At 33.5% G+C, this 21,841-nt stretch overlaps 3 protein-coding genes across 3 annotated transcripts; all 3 read right to left on the bottom strand.

Annotated features, from left to right (window-relative positions):
• Window positions 1–274: 274 nt before the first annotated feature.
• LOC136975059 (venom metalloproteinase antarease TserMP_A-like) lies at window positions 275–3,600 on the bottom strand. Its single transcript, XM_067270053.1, has 11 exons — window positions 3,508–3,600; window positions 3,237–3,406; window positions 1,799–1,894; window positions 1,601–1,727; window positions 1,352–1,515; window positions 1,183–1,251; window positions 959–1,113; window positions 843–895; window positions 652–763; window positions 452–589; window positions 275–383 (listed from the first exon to the last, which is right to left on the bottom strand). The coding sequence occupies exons 1-11, from the start codon at window positions 3,563–3,565 to the stop codon at window positions 332–334; spliced, it is 1,194 nt and encodes a 397-aa protein (XP_067126154.1). The 5' UTR covers window positions 3,566–3,600; the 3' UTR covers window positions 275–331.
• Window positions 3,601–7,448: 3,848 nt separating this feature from the next.
• LOC136975043 (uncharacterized) lies at window positions 7,449–8,585 on the bottom strand. The gene has a single exon (XM_067270034.1). It carries the CDS (start codon window positions 8,583–8,585, stop codon window positions 7,449–7,451), a length of 1,137 nt encoding a protein of 378 aa, XP_067126135.1.
• A 2,951-nt stretch (window positions 8,586–11,536) lies between these two features.
• LOC136975042 (double-stranded RNA-specific editase Adar-like) lies at window positions 11,537–16,835 on the bottom strand. The gene is made up of 2 exons (XM_067270033.1): window positions 16,658–16,835; window positions 11,537–13,260 (listed from the first exon to the last, which is right to left on the bottom strand). Exons 1-2 carry the CDS (start codon window positions 16,833–16,835, stop codon window positions 11,537–11,539), a joined length of 1,902 nt encoding a protein of 633 aa, XP_067126134.1.
• Between the last annotated feature and the right edge of the window lie 5,006 nt (window positions 16,836–21,841).

Below are 21,841 nucleotides of genomic sequence, written 5' to 3'. Positions count from 1 at the left end.
AATCAGACACACATTTCATTTCTCGATGACGGGAATTTTTACTTTATTGGTGTAATGCATACGATTGTTATTAAGGAGGACCTTTTTTTTTAATAACTCTTTCCGCGCCTGCTGGGCACTAAGAGGGCCTCTTTTAGTAGGCCCATTATGGGTTCGGCCAGGCCCACAATGGGGCGACCGGGTGGTGAGGGACGGGGCCCGACATATCCGAACGGACCACCCCCCCGAAAAATTCCTGGGGATTTTTCGACCCGCTCTCGGATTCAGACACAAATTTCATTTCTCGATGACGGGAATTTTTACTTTATTGATGTAATGCATACGATTGTTATTAAGGAGGACCTAAAAAGCAATCTAGATTCTTCCAAACACAAGGTGATTTCCTTCAAAAACTTGCGTTATTAGCATATTTATTTTTAAAATATTTAAATATAATTAAAGTTATGCTTACCATATTGTACGTTCGACGGATTCTTTCGAGCATTTAGAAAATTTATTCTCGTTACCATTTCTTCGACCTCCCATAATGTATCCGTCTGATGATGGACAAGCTTCGTTGTCATTTTCCCCGTCGTGCGGACTTCCGAGTCTAAAATTTCGTTTCAAATTTAAAATATTTCTACATTTAATGTAATGTTTTAAATTACTTACAGATGTCCCGATTCGTGTGCTATTACAAAAGCTCTATCGGGATGATTGATTGGATCGATACTAACGACGCCAACTTTATTACATTCGCAAACACCGGATACGTACGCAATGCCTATAAAACAATTTACTTGAAATTCAAGTACGTAGAAACAATTTTAGGTTAACGTAGAAGTAAGCAGAAAAATATTTACCTAGTGTATTCAAACTAACTGTGTTATCATCATTTAGAAAGCCCATTTTACGACTAACAATAAATATTGAAATTACTCCAACTGTCATTTACAAATATAGATAATATAATACTTACTTGACAATTAGCATAATAATATCAGCATCTATTTCCAAACCAGTAGAATGTAGACAGTAATAGCTTCTCATATTAGAAACTATCTCTGAATCGCCAAGATGCTGTTCGTATCCCGGAATTGCACTCTCTTTTATATAAGATGGATCCGTTTCTGACTGTAATTAAAAACGAAATTAAATAAAGAAATCTAATTGATGGATAAATCACTCGTTTTCCTCAATTACCGTGAATTTTTTAACTCCGAGCACGGAAAGTTTTATTCCCAATTCTAACGTATCAATCATGTTTTGTACCTAAATAATAAAAACATCACAAAAGTATAAATTGTAATCTAATATTTTTTTATTTAATACTATTATTACATTTAAATAAATGTAACAAATGATATCCTACCTCAATAAACTGGCGAGCTATGTATTTTACTAAACTAGCCTCTTTTCTGTAAAATCCGGCAAACCTACTTTCAGCTAAGATCAGATATTCCACCTCTATGCATTGATCGTCTATGGCTATTCTCTCCATTTTCTCTACTGTTTCCTTAACACCCGTAGGCATGACTGGAAAGCAAAGTTAATACGTTACCAAAACGTAAGCTGCGAAGTGTTAAAAATTAAAAATGTTTCTGTGTATAGGCCTCGATACCTCCGTCATGGCCAAAAGAGTTTTTGTCACTTATAACTTCCATAATTTGATGAGGTATTCTTCCATCTTTATTCGTTCTTCCCGATTCGTACGGTTCGATTTTCAAGTTTGAGTTCACAATTCCATGCTAAAAATATGCACAAAAGTACTATAATCTCCTCGATAATATGTAAAATTATTAACAATAATAATAATTACAATTGTGACAGGTCCAGGTCCTTTTTCATCGATCAACAAAGCTGCTCCATTAGTGCTGTTTCTGTACATTTTTCTTTTCAAGTCTTGCACATCGATCTTAAAACATTTAAGTATTTATGTAAACTTTTTATTTTGATCAAAAAATATAATCCTAATACTAATATACAGCCTGTAAATTTAGTAACATTGTGATTAACGAATGTAATAACAACAATCCGAATTGTTTTGTGTAAATGAAATCTATTACTTCTTTAATATAAGACAATTAGTTGCTTTTCGAACACGTGGTAATTCTTTTCTTAACATCATAATTTTGTCTGAATATGTATACAACAGATAATTCTATCACGAAATTTAAGCCTGACCATTTTTGAATTGCCCATCTCCAATTTGGTATAAAATTTAATTGAAAGGAAGTATCTAAAAAGTTGTGTTTCGCAGATTTGCCTTTTACGATATTCCTTTTATCTCTTTACAATAGAAATATAATTTAATTAACTTAGTCTTATCCTAATAGTTACAAAGTTTTAAAATACGAAACAAATACATTGTTGTCGCAAATAATCAATTACTGTCACACTATGCAAACTCAGAAATTCTACGAGCCGTCACTGGAACGAACGGAAGAACACTAGCCATTAAAGTTTTTACGAAGTATCAACAGTGTATTCGATTATGTACACATTGTTGTCAATAATTACGCTTTTGAAATATCCTGCCAAGTTTTACAAATCGAAGTATTCAAAATATCCAAAAATCAGCTATGGATTTCTGGCATAGCTGACTTTTGGAAAATCAACTATGCCAAAAATTTCATGTGTTTAAGAAATACTGTAAAATCAATAATGCGAAAATTTCATTTGATATATTTCTAGTTTTTGCTATTAATTGTGATGCTATGTATGTTTTTGGCTTTCTATGAGACTTGGTGGTAATGAAGGTCTCCAGCAACATTTCGAAAACGGTTTCCTCGTGCGGCTTTCTATAGCTTTTTTCGCGACACAGCGTAATATATATAAAACTGTAAAGTAATAAGTAACTTATGTAGTTTAAAAATAGTTATATTAAAAATAGCAAACTCATTGGTACACAATAGGCCTACTCGCTTTGTGATAAACATTGATTGACTAAAATTTTCTTTCTGGATTTAACTGCAACAAATATATTCAATTTAATAAAGTTCATTTCCTCACTTTGAAATTTCGATATTTCCGCTTGGCCTCTTTTCGTTCATTGAATTCCCGAAATACTTCTCTATAATTTTTACTATTGCAGCTATTGTGAAAAGCCTATTACACCCGTTACTTTGTACCATTGTGATGTTTCACACAGCACAAATGGTAATTAGGCCAATATGGTAAGAACACTAGTTAAATGTTGTAAATAACGCTACTGTATAACCTGATGAATAATAATAATAATTTAGAAAATGACTTACCGAGTGAAGTATTCGATTGTTCTCATCAAGAAGCGCGAAATTTTCCGCCAATATTTCGCCAGCAGGTTCTAATTTCACTTCTATTTCTTCGTTTAGAGCTCGGAATTTGATCGTCTTCACTCCAGATCTCGATGTTTCCACCGACGGAAACACCAGGAGGTCAACTCGACCTGTTTATTTATTTATTTCAGAAAATTAAGAAAATCCCCTCAAAACTGTATATTAAAAACTCTCGATTATTATTATTAATATAATAAAAATATTGTCTTACCAGTTGAAATGGCCGAAACGCCTACAAATAGGAAACAAATCGCAAAATAGAAGATCATGACTAGTTATAGCAATTGCAATGCTTCCACCCTATTTATTGTCGTTTAAATAGTGTGGAAAATGTTGATTAGTATAGTTAACTGCTCATTTATCCTCCGTTAATTGCTATTTGGCATCTGCTCGAAATATTAAAAAAGTTATTAATTGTTGAAGAATCATTAATTTTTTATTATTATTTTTAATATATACATTTTGGCCGTGTAAAAATAATTCAAAGTACCATAAAATATATTTAGTGTTTCTTCACATAAAATAATATAATTTCGCAATTTTTTACTTTACAGCAGTTAGTAAGAAGTTCAACTTTTGATTATTGTAAAATATTATGAATTTTCGCAGTTCCATTTCTAACGTTATTTGAACCTATATGTCGATTTACCGATTAGTAGAATTTTCGTAGTAAAATAAAATTTAAAATATTCGTAATTCAAGTTTATTAAATAAGAAAAATTGATTCAAATACTTCAAAATTTCAATAGCGGTTTCGAAAATGATGGTAAATCTATTCAAACTATTTCTTACCGTACAACTGCAACTCCCGACGGTTGCATTTCGAGTCACGAAAGTGACTCACCGTCAAGTAAAAAAGTCTATGTATATATATATACAGGAACCGGAATTGCCGATATTTGGGGGTGATTTCTCAGTCCCCTAAACACCTATAGTAATTTCCAATATCTCGATTGAAGGAGAATTATTTTCCTACGTAGTGTGCAAAATTTCAAAATTTCGTATAAAGCGGTTGCCGAAATATAAGCAAATTGAAAAGTGCAAAAATCATCAAAAAAAGCTGTATTTTCTTCTCATTTTTCTTTATCTGGCACTGCAAAAATCTTCTAGAATCTAGAAATATAAAATTGTAAATTTAAGCGTTTGGGTCGATAAGGACAGAAATGCGCGCAACACTATTCAGCACTTTTCTGCCTTGTCAGAAGTAAATAAAATACACAAAAAATAATAATGCAAAACAAAGATTAATTAAATATTAAACATTTAAATTATCTGAGATAATAATTTAAATATTTAATATTAATGTTGCCCTGTTATTAAAATACCGGTAATTCGTAAGTCACAGAAGAAATTACATCGTAGAAAGGTCCTATACGATATTTATAATCACAAAACATTTTCAAATTTATAAACTGTAATTAGACGAAAGGGTACAATCAACAAATACGGTTATCGTAAACAATAAATATATAAAGATATTTCTCACACGAAATAGAGAAGTTTTGATTATTATTTTTATTAGGCAAAAACTTTACATATTATAAACGAATATAACTGATGTTTAGCTAGTGTATGCGAAGCTGTCGTATTGATGTGAAAATTATTTGCCGCAATGCACCGATATATCTGATAGAATCATTCACAATGGTAATCAGATAATTATTTTATATTTTAATTAATTTTCCTCTTTTTTTTCTATCGAAAATTTAAAACACTAGAAGTATACATCCGGTAAAACGAACTCGTAATAATCGACATTTATTCATTTCATATCAATTTTGGATAATTCATATTAAATTAACTTTTATTAAAGAAATATTTAAATCATTTTATTATTATTATTTCTCGAAAAGTTGTTAAAATGGTTTGTGCTGTTGTCGTTAATTCGTTTTATATATATGTAATTAGCACGACTCATGACTAAGTTATCCACAATTGTTTTATATTCAAGTAATTTTTTCATTTCTCTTGTACGTTTTTATTTTTATTGATTATACTAAAAAGTAGAAACAATTACCGCAACTGGCTACATGGTGCAAAGTGAATTATGAAGATTAATTGCATCTATTTCGTGTGAGATTTTCCGTGGAACACACAGTTTTATGTGAAATATTTATTGTTTATATTAATTAAAATAATTTTTAAATATATTATTATTTTTTATAAATAAATAAATAAATATAAAAAATAAATAAATTAAATAATATAAAGATAAAAATAAGTTTATGTAAATATATATATTTATTTAATTAATTAAATACTTAAATAGTTATATTTTATTCTATATTACAAAACATCGAATTGGCTCTATAATTATGATAATTATATTATCGTTTTACATTTCTCGCGTGTATGTATAAACCGTTAAATAGGTTAGTAAATTCAACACCAAAAACTCTACTTTGAGGAAAAAAATTTATTTACTGAAATTTTTGTACAAAAATTATCAATTCTTTTCTTTAAAAAGTATATATATATATATATATATATATATATATAGAACTTTAACCTTAAAAGGGATCACGGGACGAGAGAACTTCGAATCGCTCTCTTTATTTGGAAGTAAGACAGTTTTCCATGTTTCAGCAATATTTCATCTAATTTTACGTCCGCTACAAAGTTTCTACAAAATGAGTATTATTGTGAACTTTTACATTACCTTTTAGGTGAAGATATTATGGTATTCGAAATAACCTTTAAGACCGAAATTGTTTGCAGTCAGTATGAAATAAAGTTGACCCGTGTTTGCAGTCAGTATGAAAGTGCACGTTGGGTCAAGATGGGGTACCCCATCTTGCCCAAGGTTGGCCACGAATTCTGCTGCTGGCTAGAGGCACTGCAATATAGTGCAGCGAACTAGTTTTAAATTCGTTGTCATTGATAATTCTATATCACCTTTTCGAATATATAAAATAATAATTTAAAAAATGATCTTTTTATAGAAAATGCAATATTCCACTTTTAAATCATATCTAACCGTAATACATTTATACAGTATATACTGTACTACTTTATTATTTGTTTTTACGTTTTATTTTATTTATGAAAACATCGTTTTAATTTAAATACTATCTTAACAAGAAATAAAATGTGAGATAACGATCGAAATAAAAATTTTTTTCCACGAAAAAAATCTCGTCTGCTTACAAATAGCGAAACTGAGCATGCGCGAAAGTGACAGTATCGTCTGGTAAAGTAAATACGAGTAAGTTCGAACTTTTATATTTATTTATTCGGAAAATAATAATAAATGTAGCCGTTGCGATAAATGTGCGCACTGTTCTTGTGCTAATATTGAAGAAAACCACAGTTTAACCATTTTAGTTTGTCCTTCTTGTATATAAAAATAATATCCCTATCTTACCCCATGTATGGGGCAAGATGGTGCATTTGCATATAATTTTAAAATATTAAATTTTCTTGTTTTTAAAAACGTTTTTCAAAAATTAAATTTTGTATTATATATTACCGAGTGTTGTAGTTACTGAGAATAAAAAAAATTATTGTTCTCATTAAAGTGATTGCCATCTTATGACTTTTCAAACCTTAACGTCCTCATCCTGCTCTACATTCCCCTATATTGTTGTAATATTGTTGTAATATGAAAAAGTTATCATACTTTTCCACTTACCATACTTTTTTAATGCTCTCATGCAGACGGCACCGTAGTTGCTAGTATTGCCATCTTGCGGTAAAGTCTGCAAACCATGACGTCGGACTACGGTCATCTTCCGGAGGGTAAACACGCGATACGAGAGCGGAGAGAGCGACGCGACTTCCGATCATCGCGCGATCGCGAACATGGCGACCGTTCCCACTTGACTTGAAGATAGAGTAAGAAGGCTGTCTGCAGACTTTGCCTTGAATGGAAGAGGAGGGGTTACGAAGTAAGGATTGGGGTGAGGGGAAGAGGTGGGAGGATAGTTGATAGGGATAGAGTGTGAAGGGAAGATAGTGTAGTGGGAACACATTGGCGTCTTGCACCGCAATTATTAAGTAATAAAAACAAATAGAAGATAATACAGCATGCCAATTTGGCGACGATGAGTACAATATACAAGGTGAAAATATACATGAAAGGCAGTGAAATGGAAATACAATAAGCAGTTTACAATAAATAATAACAGAAGCAGAACCCGTGGTTCTGGAGCCTTACGTTGTAAGGCTATTCTTGAGGATGTCACAATTGGACGCAAAAGTCATTAGGTGTTTAAAGCAGTCCTTATTGGAGCAGAACACCTTCCAGTCAGGTGGCCAAGCATGTCCATTAGATAGACAGTAGAGGATCAGTTGCCTGCGTTCTATGTCATAGGTCTTGCAATCCAGTAGAATATGCTGGGCGTTGCCTATAGCAGCGCCATCGCAGTTGCACACATCGTCATTTCGCTTTTTTATTCTGTTCAGGTAACTAGGGAAATTCCCATGGCCGGTGAGCAGTTGCGTAAGATTGAATGAAGGAGTAAGGTAGTTCATTTTTTGGCGTTCGACTATGGATGGTAAGAAAAGGTACGTGAGTCTGCCCGTGGTGGACGAAGACCATTCGGTCTGCCACAGGTTAGTTGCCATGACGTAGGTGAGATTGTGGATGTAGGTGAAGGGAAGTGAGTTGAAAGCCGTTTCAAGATTACTGCCGGCAGCACGTTTGGCTAATTCGTCCGCTCTCTCGTTTCCGCCGACTCCCTGATGACCTGGCACCCAGCAAAACGAGACGGCCTTTCTTTTGCTAAGACTGTTGGCCAGATGAACAACTTTTACACCTGTGGCGGTGCTCTTTCTGCTGCCGCTGATGATCCGGAGAACGTAGCGGCTATCCGTGAAGAAGGTAGCTGACCCTTTGAGTTTCTGATTGTTAGTTGTAAAGTAAACAAGGGCCTTATACATGGCCCATAATTCAGCCTGGTTATTAGTACATTTGGAATTAAGTTTATAGTACTCTTCGTGTACCACAGAATTATCGACACCGTTGTAGACCACCAGGGCCGCACCAGTTCCCTTCTCATTTCTGGCACCATCAGTGTAAATATGCCAGTTTGTGCTTGGATTAGTAGTATCTCTCTCAAATTTGATCAAGACATTGTTCCTTTCAGCTGGGTGGAAGTCCTTAGTCGGGTCATTGTAGTAATTGTCTATATCATAGGATTTGATTTGCTTTAGCGTTTGGATTCCATCTGGAGGATATTTGTTTTCTGCAGCTATAGTCTTCAAATCGTCCTCACTACAGTTTTGCAGGTCGGTTGTTGTAAGATTCCAAGTCCAGACCAGATTTTTAATTTTGATGTGAATAGGCATTAGATTAGCGACTGTCAGAAGAGCATCTGTAGGGGCCGTGCGGTGTTCGTGCTCCCGACTGACCTCTCGTATGAGAGCCACCACACGCCGCCATGTGCTAAACTAGTGATCGATTCACGGTAGTTCTTGAACAAAGTAAAAAAGGGGGAAACGTCTACTAAAGGCAATTTTAACGGCAAGCACGCGATTCCCGATCGCGATAGCGAGGCCACTTAGCGGAGAGCGACGCGACTCCCTATCATCGCGCGATCGCCGGGAAAAAGTATGATAACTTTTTTATTTTTCGTCTCCGGTCCAAAAATAGGGTACCGTTGAACTCGTTTCGGTCCCCTGAGTTCAAATATATAATCAAAGTCCTGAAATTCCATAGGGAGTAATCTATAGTACACCCTATAATGTTATACATATAATACAAATATAGGCCTGTATTTGTATTATTACATCAACTTGATAACTCACTTTTATTAATTAATTTAAAATATTTAAATAGTGATATACAGTGTATATTAGAAGAATATATCACGATATAATAAGCTCTTATTATAATATTATAATAGTTATATATATATATATATATGAGATGGAATATATATAATATTTTTGATCTGAGCTATCAAGTTGATGTAATAATTAATATATAATATTTTTAGATATTTGTGAAAATCATTTAATAGTAAATTTATAATGATATTAATTTTTTAATAAATATTTTATATATTTGGTGTTTATTAAACTATCCAATAAGATTTGATTTTTAATTTTTTAGAGTTATAATTAAGATCTCATTTTGACTTTTTCTTTAATGTTTCTTTGCCATTGTAAAATATTTAAAAAATAGTCAAAGTTAATGTAGTGTTTTAAGTGTATTTTCAGTGTTGATTTCCATAATAATAAGTTTGTGACATTAAATCCGAATCATATGATTTTAAAAATAACTGAAAATAGGCGTATTTTATCACTCTGTTCCCTCTTCCTTACGTAATAGATAATTGTTACAATAATTACCTTTATTTTACATGGAAATTATCCACTAGCAAAGAAATTAAACCCTTTCTTCATAGGAATTCCAATGGTTAACATAATTTATTAGTTTAGAACGAGTTCTTAATGTGTTAATTAAATTACCTGAACGTTGGACCTAGTGACTTTTATGGCTTCCAATTTTCCATCTAATTTTCTCAATATATTAATACAACAAAATTTTCAAATTTCTATACAGCAATAAAACAATTAACACTATACAAATTATGTTTAAATAAATATATCGAGTTTCAAGCTTTACCTCATAAGAGGCTAGAAAAGACTCATGGAACTCGCGATTTCTTTAAATCAAAAACGTATCTATAATTGTCCATATTTCGTTCAAATTACTTTAACTTAGAAACAGCGGGACATAGAGCAGGTTTCTAAAGGCAATGATCGTGTCACTTTTAAATTATCGTGCACTATTTTCATACGGAGTTGCCGTGTTCCCACACACAGGACGGCGCAAAGTGAGAACAGTTGGAAAAATTGACGTCATACAGATTCGCGGTCTATCCGAAAGAGAGAGAAAGAGAGAATCTGCTTGATTTGACCTTGAATTCGGTGTTTTTATAGAATTTCGCGGCACATTGTCGTTTTCTGATTTGTTCTAAATTTCCTATGACACTCCCCGATTGGTCCTTTCACCGTCTCCAGGTGAAAACCGAGACCATTTCGGGTCTCGGGAAAGGTCCGTTTCAGAAAGTTTACCCGATACTATCCTCCGACTCCAACAGGGAGATGTTGACAGAGCTATGAAACCTGCGCTCGTATTTAACCCTTTATTTCCTTCTTTTGATACCTTAGAATTCTAACAATCGTATGCAATGTCAATCCAACCGTCAAACCTCCCCCTTTTGTTCGATTTACCCTAATTTCGGTCTGCTGTTTACGATTCGCCGGTGTCAAGGCTCGATCTTTCGGTTGATGGCGTATCGTCTAACACCTATAAGAGTCGTCCCGGGATGGCCTTTCTCACCTTCGCGTCACATTACTTGGATAGCTACCTCTATAGCTTACACGACTTTGTTCTAACCGTAACAATTGTCTTCTTTTATATAATATACAACTAATTTGATTTCGAATCTTGTCTGGAGCCTCACACACAAAAATCTGTTTTAAACTACATTTGGTGGTATTCATTTCCGAGGCATTTTCTACGCTTCTAAAGTTCGGTTGCTGGGAATCGTCCTTAAAAGCATTTACGACCCTTGCCGGCTCCATCCGGATATGTCGGGTTCCGTCTCTCACCACCCGGCCGCCCCATTGTGTGCCTGGCCGAACCCATAAGGGGCTTGCTAAAAAAGAGGACCTCTTAGTGCCCACAAGGCGGAGAGTCACAAGGTCACCCTAGCTGGCTGCTGGCCTTTACAGCCGGAAACTGGGTACCACATGATCCGATGCTTACGCAAACTTAATCATTTGCATATCTCTGTCACCTCTACCGGCCCTACAATTTGCATGTGGCTACGCGCATTCCTTCGTGGTATTGCGATTTCACTTCTGTCTATATTAATTCGGAGGAAATTATATAACGAATGTCACAAAGATATATTTATAAATAATATGACAAGTAAAATTTTTTGAACAACTTTATTTTGTAAATTCAATCCACAAAAAAAAAAATTTAAATTATAAGTTAATTACAAATACGCATTCACATTTCATATATAATTATAAGGCTAGATATACAATAGTTTTATATAAAAGTTAATTGGGAATCTAACTTCAATGCCATTGACAAGATATTCAAGAACACATTTTTAAAAACAATATAATGTGCATTTAAAGTTAATATTAATACATTAAATTCATATTTTTCTAACTGTTATAAAGATAAATGACAACATTTATGAAGATAAATCAATAGCAAATAAAACAAAAAAATATATGGTATTGGTATATTTGGTAAAATTCCATTAATTTTATTATTCAAAATCATCTTGATGTAAAGGTTTCATCATCCAAACTCCTAAACCTGCATTTTTAAATGCTTCTTTCAAGGTGGTTTTAGCTGGTTGATAATTCAGGGCAAATTGTTTTGCTTCCGAATACAACTTTGGTCTTCTATTCAACTGTCGTTCAGCGGCAATTGCAATGTTGTTGTATAATTTATTAAATCGACGAAAAGATGCTTTCTTGCTTAAACTCGAAATCTTTCCATTTTCTAATTTTCCCGTTGTTGAATTAATAATTTCAGGGCCTTTAAATCCGATCGACCAAGTGACACTGAAATCCGGATGTTCTACAGACTCGCAGTTTTCTTCGGGTTTTCTTACACAGCGTATTTTAGGTTTATTTAAATGATAAGGTTCCGGCGACGTTTGAAGCGATTTTTCAAAACGACCCCACAGAGCTCTAAAGATATATCCAGGATAAACATCCCTTCCAACAACAATACTTTCCAGGTATATTGGTTGTATGAAATAATTAAGAAGCGAACCTTGAATTCCTAAAAGGTTCCACGAGGCAATTTTATCAGAACATGACATTGTCTGCTGTTTTATTGTCGGCCCTATTTTTTGAATTCCATCAATACCTTTAATAAGAAAAGATTCGTTTCTGGATTTATTTTTCGACCTCAAAACTCCACAAGCAGTACGATGTAAAGATTTGCGACTAAATTTTTCGGGCAAATATATTCTTGAATCGCCACAAGGTGGGTCACTAACGTAAAGATGAAATTTTACGTTGGGCTTCAGTTGGTAACCACCCATTTCTTTACATTCGGTAAAGATTGAATCGTTTTTCCGTCCAGTGGCTATCAATTTTAAATGACCATACAGAAAAAGTTTCAAACATCTTCGTACAAGCACTTCGGCATGACAATCGTTTAAAGATGTACCATCCATACTTATATTTTTTCCAACAATACATTTTGTGCCGGTGCTTAAGGCAATAATTTCTATTTTATGCATTTCTGCATCACGTGTCATGGCAATTCCGGCTAGTACTTTCCATTTTCTGTAATCACCATAGCCGACCATTACTTTTTGAAACGTCTCGTGAATACCACTACATATTCCATTCGCTATTGATCGAGGGAGTAAATATTTTTCAGGTAAAGGTACCCGATTCACATTATTTTTCAAAACATTAATACCATACAAAGTGTGCAAAGCCGATCTCGCAGCCGCAGCTTTGGCTAATTTTTTGGTTCGATCACAACCTTCGAATGTAATATCATAAACTTCAACACTCATTGTGAACCTGGCCAAAGGAACTGATTTATCTTCTTTTATTAAATTAAATTTCAAATCCGAATGAAGTTCGTTTAGTAGCATAACGGGGTGTTTTCCTTCTACATCAGTATTCATTAAGTCGTCGTCGTGTATTTTCTCGGAATATTTCATTGCAGCTAATGCATTCTCTGCTGCAATACGTTTCGCCATTTGCTTAGTACGTCCTCGGCCAGTAAATGTTTGATTATCGATTTCAAGAGATACGGTAAATATGGGACAATGCGCTGGTCCTTCACTTATCACTGCACATTGTACATCAATGTTTAATTGGTTTAATATTATTAATGCATTTTTTCCATGGCCGCTCTTCAACATCTTTAACCGTCGATCTGACGAAAAAACGCTTTTTCTCTTTAAAGGTTCGGTTGAATTAATACTTAAACAATCTCCAACTTTCATTTTGTTGTTGACTGTAATTGAAAATCGTGCAAGAAATTGAATTATTTTTATGTTATAAAAATTCTAAAAATGTCGGTTACATACTCACGTTTTCAAAAGAGTTTATCGTGTTGCCAACCAAAAATAAAAATAGTAATTTGCTTGTTTTATTTGCTTTTTGACTTTTTATGATATATTAATATTTAAAATCTATAAAATTATATTTATATAAATAAAATCGCTTAAATATCAATATAGTTTAATTTAAATAGATTGGATTTATATAGCGCATTCACACTGTACAATCGACATCAAGCAGTTTTTTAAGAATAACGGTTTTTTGGATATTTTAAAATTTGATTTGATTTTTTTAATATTCCGTATTTACTATTATTACAAAACCGAGAAATAATTACTTAAGTATCATTATGCTAGTAGCAGGTAATCGTTACTTAAGTATCATTATGCTAGTAGCAGGTAATCGTTACTTAAGTAACGATTACCTGCTACTAGCATAATGATTTCTTGAGAAACTAAGGCCCGGATTCACGAAAGAGTCGTATAATACGACAAAGTTTAGTATTCATAAATTGACCTAACCGAAATACGGTGACAACCTAACGCTCTGGGGGAGCCGGGATCAAAAAATTACCAGGAATATTTCGCAGGAATGGTCCGTCCGGATATGTCGGACCCTGTTCTTCACCATCCGGCCGCATCATTGTGGACCTGGCCGAACCCGTAATGGCCTTGCTAAAAGAGGTCCTCTTAGTGCCCACAGGGCGGAAAGAGTTAAAACAAAAGAAACCGAAATAGTCGTAAATGTCGTTATATACGACATAGAGTCGGTTGTCGTAAGAGAAGATAATTCAAGGTGGTCGATAGTATATAGCTTTCTCGATCGGCCAGTGGCGTGCAAACTGTGGAAGCGACGCTTCTTTTGTATTTTCTAAAATACAAATGCACACTGTGGGATTATTTTCATCGACAATTTCTTCTATCTTTGTCAATATATCTATTTTAAAATTAAAACAAATAAACTGTTTATTTTTGTCATTTCCAGTATTCGTTTATAATTTTTAAGGAAACACAGCTTGCCTATTATCAAATGTCACCGCACGCCACTGCTGTTTGTACAATAATTTTTTGAAGTTAATATTTGATATCATCCTTTTTATTGTTGTAATGGCAGAATCAGTTAAAGTTCAACAGTCTTTGTGGCAAAAGTGGACCTCAAAGGATTATTTACATCATTTAGAATCGGAATTTCCCGAAATTGTTGTCGACAAGAGAATTTCATCAATGTTAAGTTTTCCATACAGATTGGTTTGCAACCTGCAGATTGTTCGAATTGTTATGGTTTTCGTAAGTTAATTTATCGAAAGAATCGTGATTCTGTTTCTTTTCGATGTCATAGACGCAAAGTGAATAATTCGTTATTTGAAGGAAGATTTGAACGTAAATTCGAATTTTTTTTCGTTTATTTAGCATCTAATTTGCATAGAATGTGCGTTGAGCGTAACCTGTTTTTCGGGGGGCGTGAGTAGTCGAACAGCTGTTAAATGGGCAAAATACATACGACACATTATCATGGTTTCATAGTCTAATTTGACCCGAATTTGTGGATTTAAAAAGTATTGTCGACATCGACGAGATTGATGAGAGCAGAAAGAAAACACCAGAAGATTTCGATCGGTTTGTTTAGCAAACGAGTAAGGTTTATCCAGGAGCGGGTCGTGTTTCAATTCGGAAAGAGTCAGAAATCGTACCTTCAGCCCTGAAAGTAAGGACCAATAAATCCGAAAATCTCAAGAAAAAAAATGTAAACGTGTGTTAATAATGCGGAAAAGTTTCTACGGTGGAAAAGGATGAATTTACGAAGAATCATCCGAACCGTGTCAACGGTAAGTGAAAAATTTTATTTAAATGCCGGTGTAGTTAGCAGTTGCACCTGTCGCCATGGGGTTTACCTAGCTACACTTTTACCGTAATGACTTCACTGATTTGAACGAAATTTTAAACGTTAGTAAAACTAATAATGTGACGGAGAATAGGACAAAAATATTTGAGGTGAAAGGTCATCCCATATTAAGTCAATGGGAACATTTTGCATTGTAAAACGTAAACAAACCAGCGCACATTACCTATCGGACATTCGAAATACGCGAAGCTCTTGCCAACAATTTTTTTTAATATCGATCTTTTCTTTTCCCCAATTTTCTCGAAAACTTGTCTATATATATATATATCTTAAACTATAGCCGATAGTTAATAGGGTAAATTCCTTTAAGATGTGATGTCTTAGAAAAGTAAAAAAAATTAGTTGGATAGATAGAAATACCAATGAGGAGGTTATGAATAGATTTGGAATGGAAAAAAACCTGATGATCAGCATCCAGAGAAAAAAACAGCATATGCTGGACCTATAATAAGAGGATCCTCGGGGGAACTGATGAAAATTGCAGTTCAAGGAATGGGGGAGGCCAGACGGCGAAAAGGAAGACCTAGAAAAAATGACAACAAAAAAATGGACTGGCTCAAGCTTGAGAAAAGCCAACAATCGTGAAGAGTGGAGAACTGTCCATCAACTGCAACCCTGTAAAGAGGAATGAATGAATTGAATTGAGCTGGAAACCTCTTCCTGTCCAGAATGCTCATAATCACGATTTTTTAAAATCTGTACTAAGCATTATAAATTTTACATTGTGATTATCAGGCGTGCCTTGTTCAGCAACACTCTAAATATTATTTTTAAAACATAAGTCAATTCTGTTTAATATACAGTTAATTGCCGTTACATTTAGTAGACAATAAATAACAATACCAAAATCATTAGTCATCATGTAAACTAATATTGCAAAGCTAATATCGTAATGATCTCACATTGTTCAAGGTATGATTTTTTTTATTTTGCAAAATTAACATAGGCTATATCAGCAATATCCATTTTTTCCAATTAATATTAATCTTCTCTTGGGCACCTCCATGTTCGTTCAGTTGCCAGAAATTGAGAGTTTAATAGTAAAAAACAATAATCTTTAAAAAATTGTAAATTTTCTAAAAATAAACAAGTTTTAAAAAACAACTCTTTTTTTATCCGATTTCGAAATGAGCGAAGGACTGAGATGGACACTTTAAAAATTAACAAATATTTCTTACTTTATTGTTCATTATCCATACGTTATTATCCAAATGCATTTCACAAAATCGTTTGCCTCTTCAGTGGATATTACACCTTCACAACACTGTTACATTTATATTCTATCAGACTATCCCAGCATGCATCTACAGATAAACCAGTATTCAAATTGATGACATTTGCATAACTTTTGATGCAATAATGTTCAACGATGCGTCTCGTTACAATATTTTCTATTTTATACAATATTTTAATATTATTTCTATTTATGATACAATTCTTATTTTTACAATGTTGATGCCACGGAGATTCGGTTCTTTTTAGTCGAATTGCCGCTTCATGCTCTTTAATACGTTGTTCAAGTTGTCTTCCTGTTTCGCCGACATAGATTTTACCTTCTGGACATGTACATATTAATTTGTAGACGACTCCCGCTATTTTCAAAGGGTCCCTTGAATGTCCTACCATTCCTCTATTCACCACATAAATACTTTTGCTTAGTCTATTTTTCTGTTCACCCACTAAGTTGACAGAACAATTTTTAAAGTTATTTTTATATTTTTCAAAAAATTTTTTAATATATGGAATTTTAATGTATAGATTATTACTTTTCTCTTTTTTTACATTATATCTACTGATGGTATAATAATTGTACCACTTACGTATTAATTGTTGCGGATAATCGTTAAGCAAATATTTTTTAAACAGGTTTTCAGTTTCAAGTTCTATATGCTTCTGCAATGTTGTTCTATTAAGAATTTTTCTTAGTTCCATCAGAAAAACGTTTCTTTTTATACCTAAAGAACAGTACGATTTATAGTTGATTACTTTATCATTATTACAACTCTTTGTATACTTACGAAATAGTAGTGTTTTTTCCTGTCGTGTGATTGTAACATCTAAATAGTTAATTTCATTATTTCTCTCTTCTTCGTAGGTGAATCTAATATCATTGTTTAAACTGTTTGCATAAGTTTCAATGTTTTTGGCTGTAGTAATGTAGGGATCGCAAAAACGCGTAAAAATGGTGAATAATTATAAAGTTCCGAAGTCGGAAAGTTTCGAGAGTCAAATCGTGTCAGGAACATGTGTTGGTGATGTAAACCAGACACGAAAGAAACTCTCCCAAACTTATCCTAAAACAAACGCGACACGATAATGAACGACCGAGGGGATGTCAACCGAGAGAGAGGGAGCTTTGTCCAGGTGCTCGTGTACGAGTGTCGGAAACGGGAAACAGAGGGGGGTAAATGGCCACCGAAGCATCTGGCGGACCGCGTGAGGTCAAAAACGTCAAAGAGAGGGCCATAACGGCCGGAATATACGAGCACGAAACAAAGACTCCGTCAACACCTCTCGGAACTCTCCCGACCCAGATCGGTCTCCAGTTTCGCCTAGAAACAAAAGAAATGACCAATCGGGGTAAGGGAGAGGAAGAATAGAACCAATCAAAACGGTGAAATTCAGGGGGGAAACTCCTATAAAACTCCCGAGTCGCAAGGTCAAGGTGTGGACCCTCCTTCCGTCGTTCTTGGAAAAAGTGCGGCAGTTCTCCTCTGGACCAGTGTTACCTCATAGACGCCAGAACCTACGTCCGCCAGCTGGTGACCCCCGTCCAAGCCACACGTCCAGTGCAATAGACAGTTCGTCATCCCAGCCCCGGGCACGCATCTTCGGAAGACGGACCGCATCCGACTACCGACAACTGGAGATCTCTATCACCACAAGAGTCGATCTAGATCGCAATTTGTACCAATAATATGTAAGTTAACTTAGTAGTTAGAATAAACGGTTTTGTGTAAGACACTTGTCATCTTTGTCTCCTACCGCCACCACCCACATACGTTTTCGATCCTAGGTTTTCCTGACGCGGGATTAACTGTTTTCCCCTGGAAGTCGGCGGCCTTACAGTAATATTGGAATCATACAGGATCAATATGTCGTCTACATACCTGGCATAAAAGGAAATACCATGGGACTGGAAAATCTTTTGATCTAGTGATGTCATGCATATATCTGCAATCTTCGGGCCTATAACGGACCCCATTGCTATCCCATCTTTTTGTTGATAAAAGTCTGTAGAAACTGAAAAATAGTTGTTTTTAAAAGCAAATTGTATAAATTCTAAAATGTAATTAGGTAAACAATAATTACTTAAACATTCTGAAACAAAATTCCACTTAATTGATGGGTACATTGATTTCACATCCAGACTCATAAGTCTAAAGGATTCCTTACTTTGACCATATAACAGATGCGAGATTAGCTGATCTGTATTTTTTATACTGTATCTAGAATCTGGTATACACTGTAAATAATTTTTTATATAATGTTCTAAATTATACAATATAGAATATTTAAAATCCACAAGAGGTCTATAAACATTTCCTACTTTATGAGTTTTAAGTCTAATATTAAGTTGCGGTATACGTATCTTGTTAAAATCCATTATCTTTTTATAATCTTGGCTTGTAAATTCTTTTTTATACGTCTTCATCAACTTTATTAATCCTTTTTTAATATCTTCGGTTGGATTGTTATGTAGCTGTTCATATTCATCAGTAGATACTATTTCTTTTTTCTTTAATTGTAAATCTGAATTCGTAATAATTATGAGTGCGTGAGATTTATCTGCTTTAATGATAGATAATTGTTTATATTTAAAATATTTCATTAATCTATTCATCTTACTAGTTATATTAATTGCTTTTTTGTCTACTATATATTGTCCATACGCACCTTCACCCTTAAACTTATGAAGATCTTTACTTAAGTGTATTCTCAACTGTTTTTTATCTTCTGATTTTCCTGGGATTCGTCGAATAGCACTCTCTATTTCGGCTATAACTTCAATTGACTTTGAAAAAATGGGGAAGTTCATATTATCTCCATACGACAATAACCGTAAGTAATCATTCGGGACATCAACGCTTGTTAAATTTATAATTAATTTATTTAACCATTCTTCTTTATCTGCTATTGAAGGGTAATCAAATTTTTTCGTTAATTTAATACTCTTCTTTACATTATACTGATCATTAGTATTCATATTATTACTATTTTTGTTATTACTATTTCTACTGTTATCAGTTTTCTGCATTAATTTAATTTTTTTAGATAATAATAGTCTGATAGAATATAAATGTAACAGTGTTGTAAAGGTGTAATATCCACTGAAGAGGCAAACGATTTTGTGAAATTAATTTGGATAATAACGTATGGATAATGAACAATAAAGTAAGAAATATTTGTTAATTTTTAAAGTGTCCATCTCAGTCCTTCGCTCATTTCGAAATCGGATAAAAAAGAGTTGTTTTTTAAAACTCGTTTATTTTTAGAAAATTTACAATTTTTTAAAGATTATTGTTTTTAACGTATACAATAACCGATCCCATTGCTTGATATTTGTTTATTATTTAATAAGTTTAATAGTAATACTAAAATTTAATAGTATTAGACTACCATTTATAAGTAGTAAAGAATTATTTAATATATTTAAATAGGAGAATATGAAAATGAATTTTTTCTATTTCTAAGTTTCCTTGAATATGCTGCTTGCTAAATGAGTGAATCGCCTCTTATTACAGTTGTTTAGTCTCTGATGACAACATACCAAGATACAGTATGTTAATTAATTAACGAGTTTAGTTCCCGTTGTCTAATTAATTTCCGCTCGGGAAATTTCTTAATTTATTGGTTTTTTATGTTAAATAATTACTTCCATTTAAAAGCGAATCTGACAAAAAAATTGCCGAGAAATAATTTCTGCGAAATAAATACCCCCAAAACGTATTTTGATAGAAAAACTATATAAAAGTTTAAAATAACCAATAAAAACGCTTTTATTTGATAACTATAGCAGCAGGAATTGTTATTCTTTCATTTGACAACGGGCCAAAATTCATACTTGCAGTCTACATTGTTTACAAACTCGTTGACCTTGAGAACAGCTGGTGACTGCTTTCCCGGGATATTTACGTGTACACCTCAGAAGAAGGGTTTAAGGCAGGAGGAGCACTAATTTACCGCGTACATTCAAATATAACACAAAATTATTGATTTTTATGTTATTAAAATACGGGGGACGTACTGTCCCATACATTTTTTGAAAAGTTATTTCGCCTTACCCGAGATAACTCGGGCGAAGTACTTAAGGGTTTTCTCTAAATTACAGAAAATTTTGTATTCGCTAATATTCATGTGTTTGATTATAATCGTTCCATGATTACGTCTTGAGTAATAGTAAAACTTATAAATACATTTTTAAACCAGACATACGATAGAGCAGAATTTCCAACTGGGGATACGCGTATCCCCAGTGGTATGCGGTTGGTAATTTAGGGGTTCCCAAGAAAAAATTAATAATTGCGGATGTACTATGAGAATATTCGGATTCTGCGTTGAGGCCTTTGACAACGACACTGTACTCGATGCTTACCTTTAAATTAAAATGTAATTATAATTATCTGTGTCCTTCCTCTAACGCTTTTCGATTTAAAAACAAAACTCTTTTACATGTAATTGTACAGTGCTGTATAATTGTATGCGAAATAAAACTCTGAAAAATGGGATGTAAGGGTTACACAAGTCTAAAAGGATTGGGAATCGCTGGTGTAGAGTATCTTTTTGTAGCTAAGAAGATGATGGTGTTTCAGCTATATTGGACTCAGGAGACCTTGAAACGTCGAGAAATGCAAAAAAGGGGTTTTTTTACAGTATGTGTGGGTGTTAGTGTGTGTGAGCAGAATTTTATTCATCCACTTTCAAGCTTAATAACTCATATGCTTTTTGTCGAAAATTTCTGAAATTTTGCAGGGAGGTTTTTGTATTAGAAATTTTGATTCTATTAAATTTTCTATTAAATTCTATTAAATTGGTGAAAGGTCGAGGGGTGGCCACGTTCATATCTCGAGTGGGGTCAGACTTCGTGAAGATTTTACTAACTGTTAACATTTACAGTGTTTTTCTTTTTCCGATAAAACTCATCTCTACTATCAAAATTAAGCATTTTATCATTTTATAATAATGAAAAATATAAAGTTCTTACAAGAAAATCTCATAACAGATGACGCTATGTGATGATAAAATCTCATAATACAATTTTATTTACGATTGTATTTAAAATATAACTTTTATATTATTTGATAACAGCCGAGAAAATTTATGCAACTGGTTGCTAGATATTTTAAATCTATATATAGGCCTATAAACGACTAGCAGATGAGCCCAACGTTGCCCGGGAAAAACACAACAACAAAGATTAAGATTATTTCGTAGTTCTAATCCTTATATTATATTAATCTACTGTTAGTTTTGATTACACTTAAATTGTAGCTGATAGGCCTAGTGCTGGCAGCCATTGGAGAGACAGCATTGGCCCCTGTAAAATCTCTGAGCTTCTTGGCTCCTTCCCTAATGATATTTACACATCTGCCCTGTACCAACAACCCAAGCAGAAGCAACCAATCAAATCC

Source organism: Centruroides vittatus, unplaced genomic scaffold (genome assembly GCF_030686945.1).
Source record: "Centruroides vittatus isolate TY-2023 unplaced genomic scaffold, ASM3068694v2 contig_361, whole genome shotgun sequence".
Classification (NCBI taxonomy): domain Eukaryota; kingdom Metazoa; phylum Arthropoda; class Arachnida; order Scorpiones; family Buthidae; genus Centruroides; species Centruroides vittatus.
Note: the sequence above shows the minus strand (reverse complement) of the source record. Positions and strands in the feature narration are given on the sequence as shown.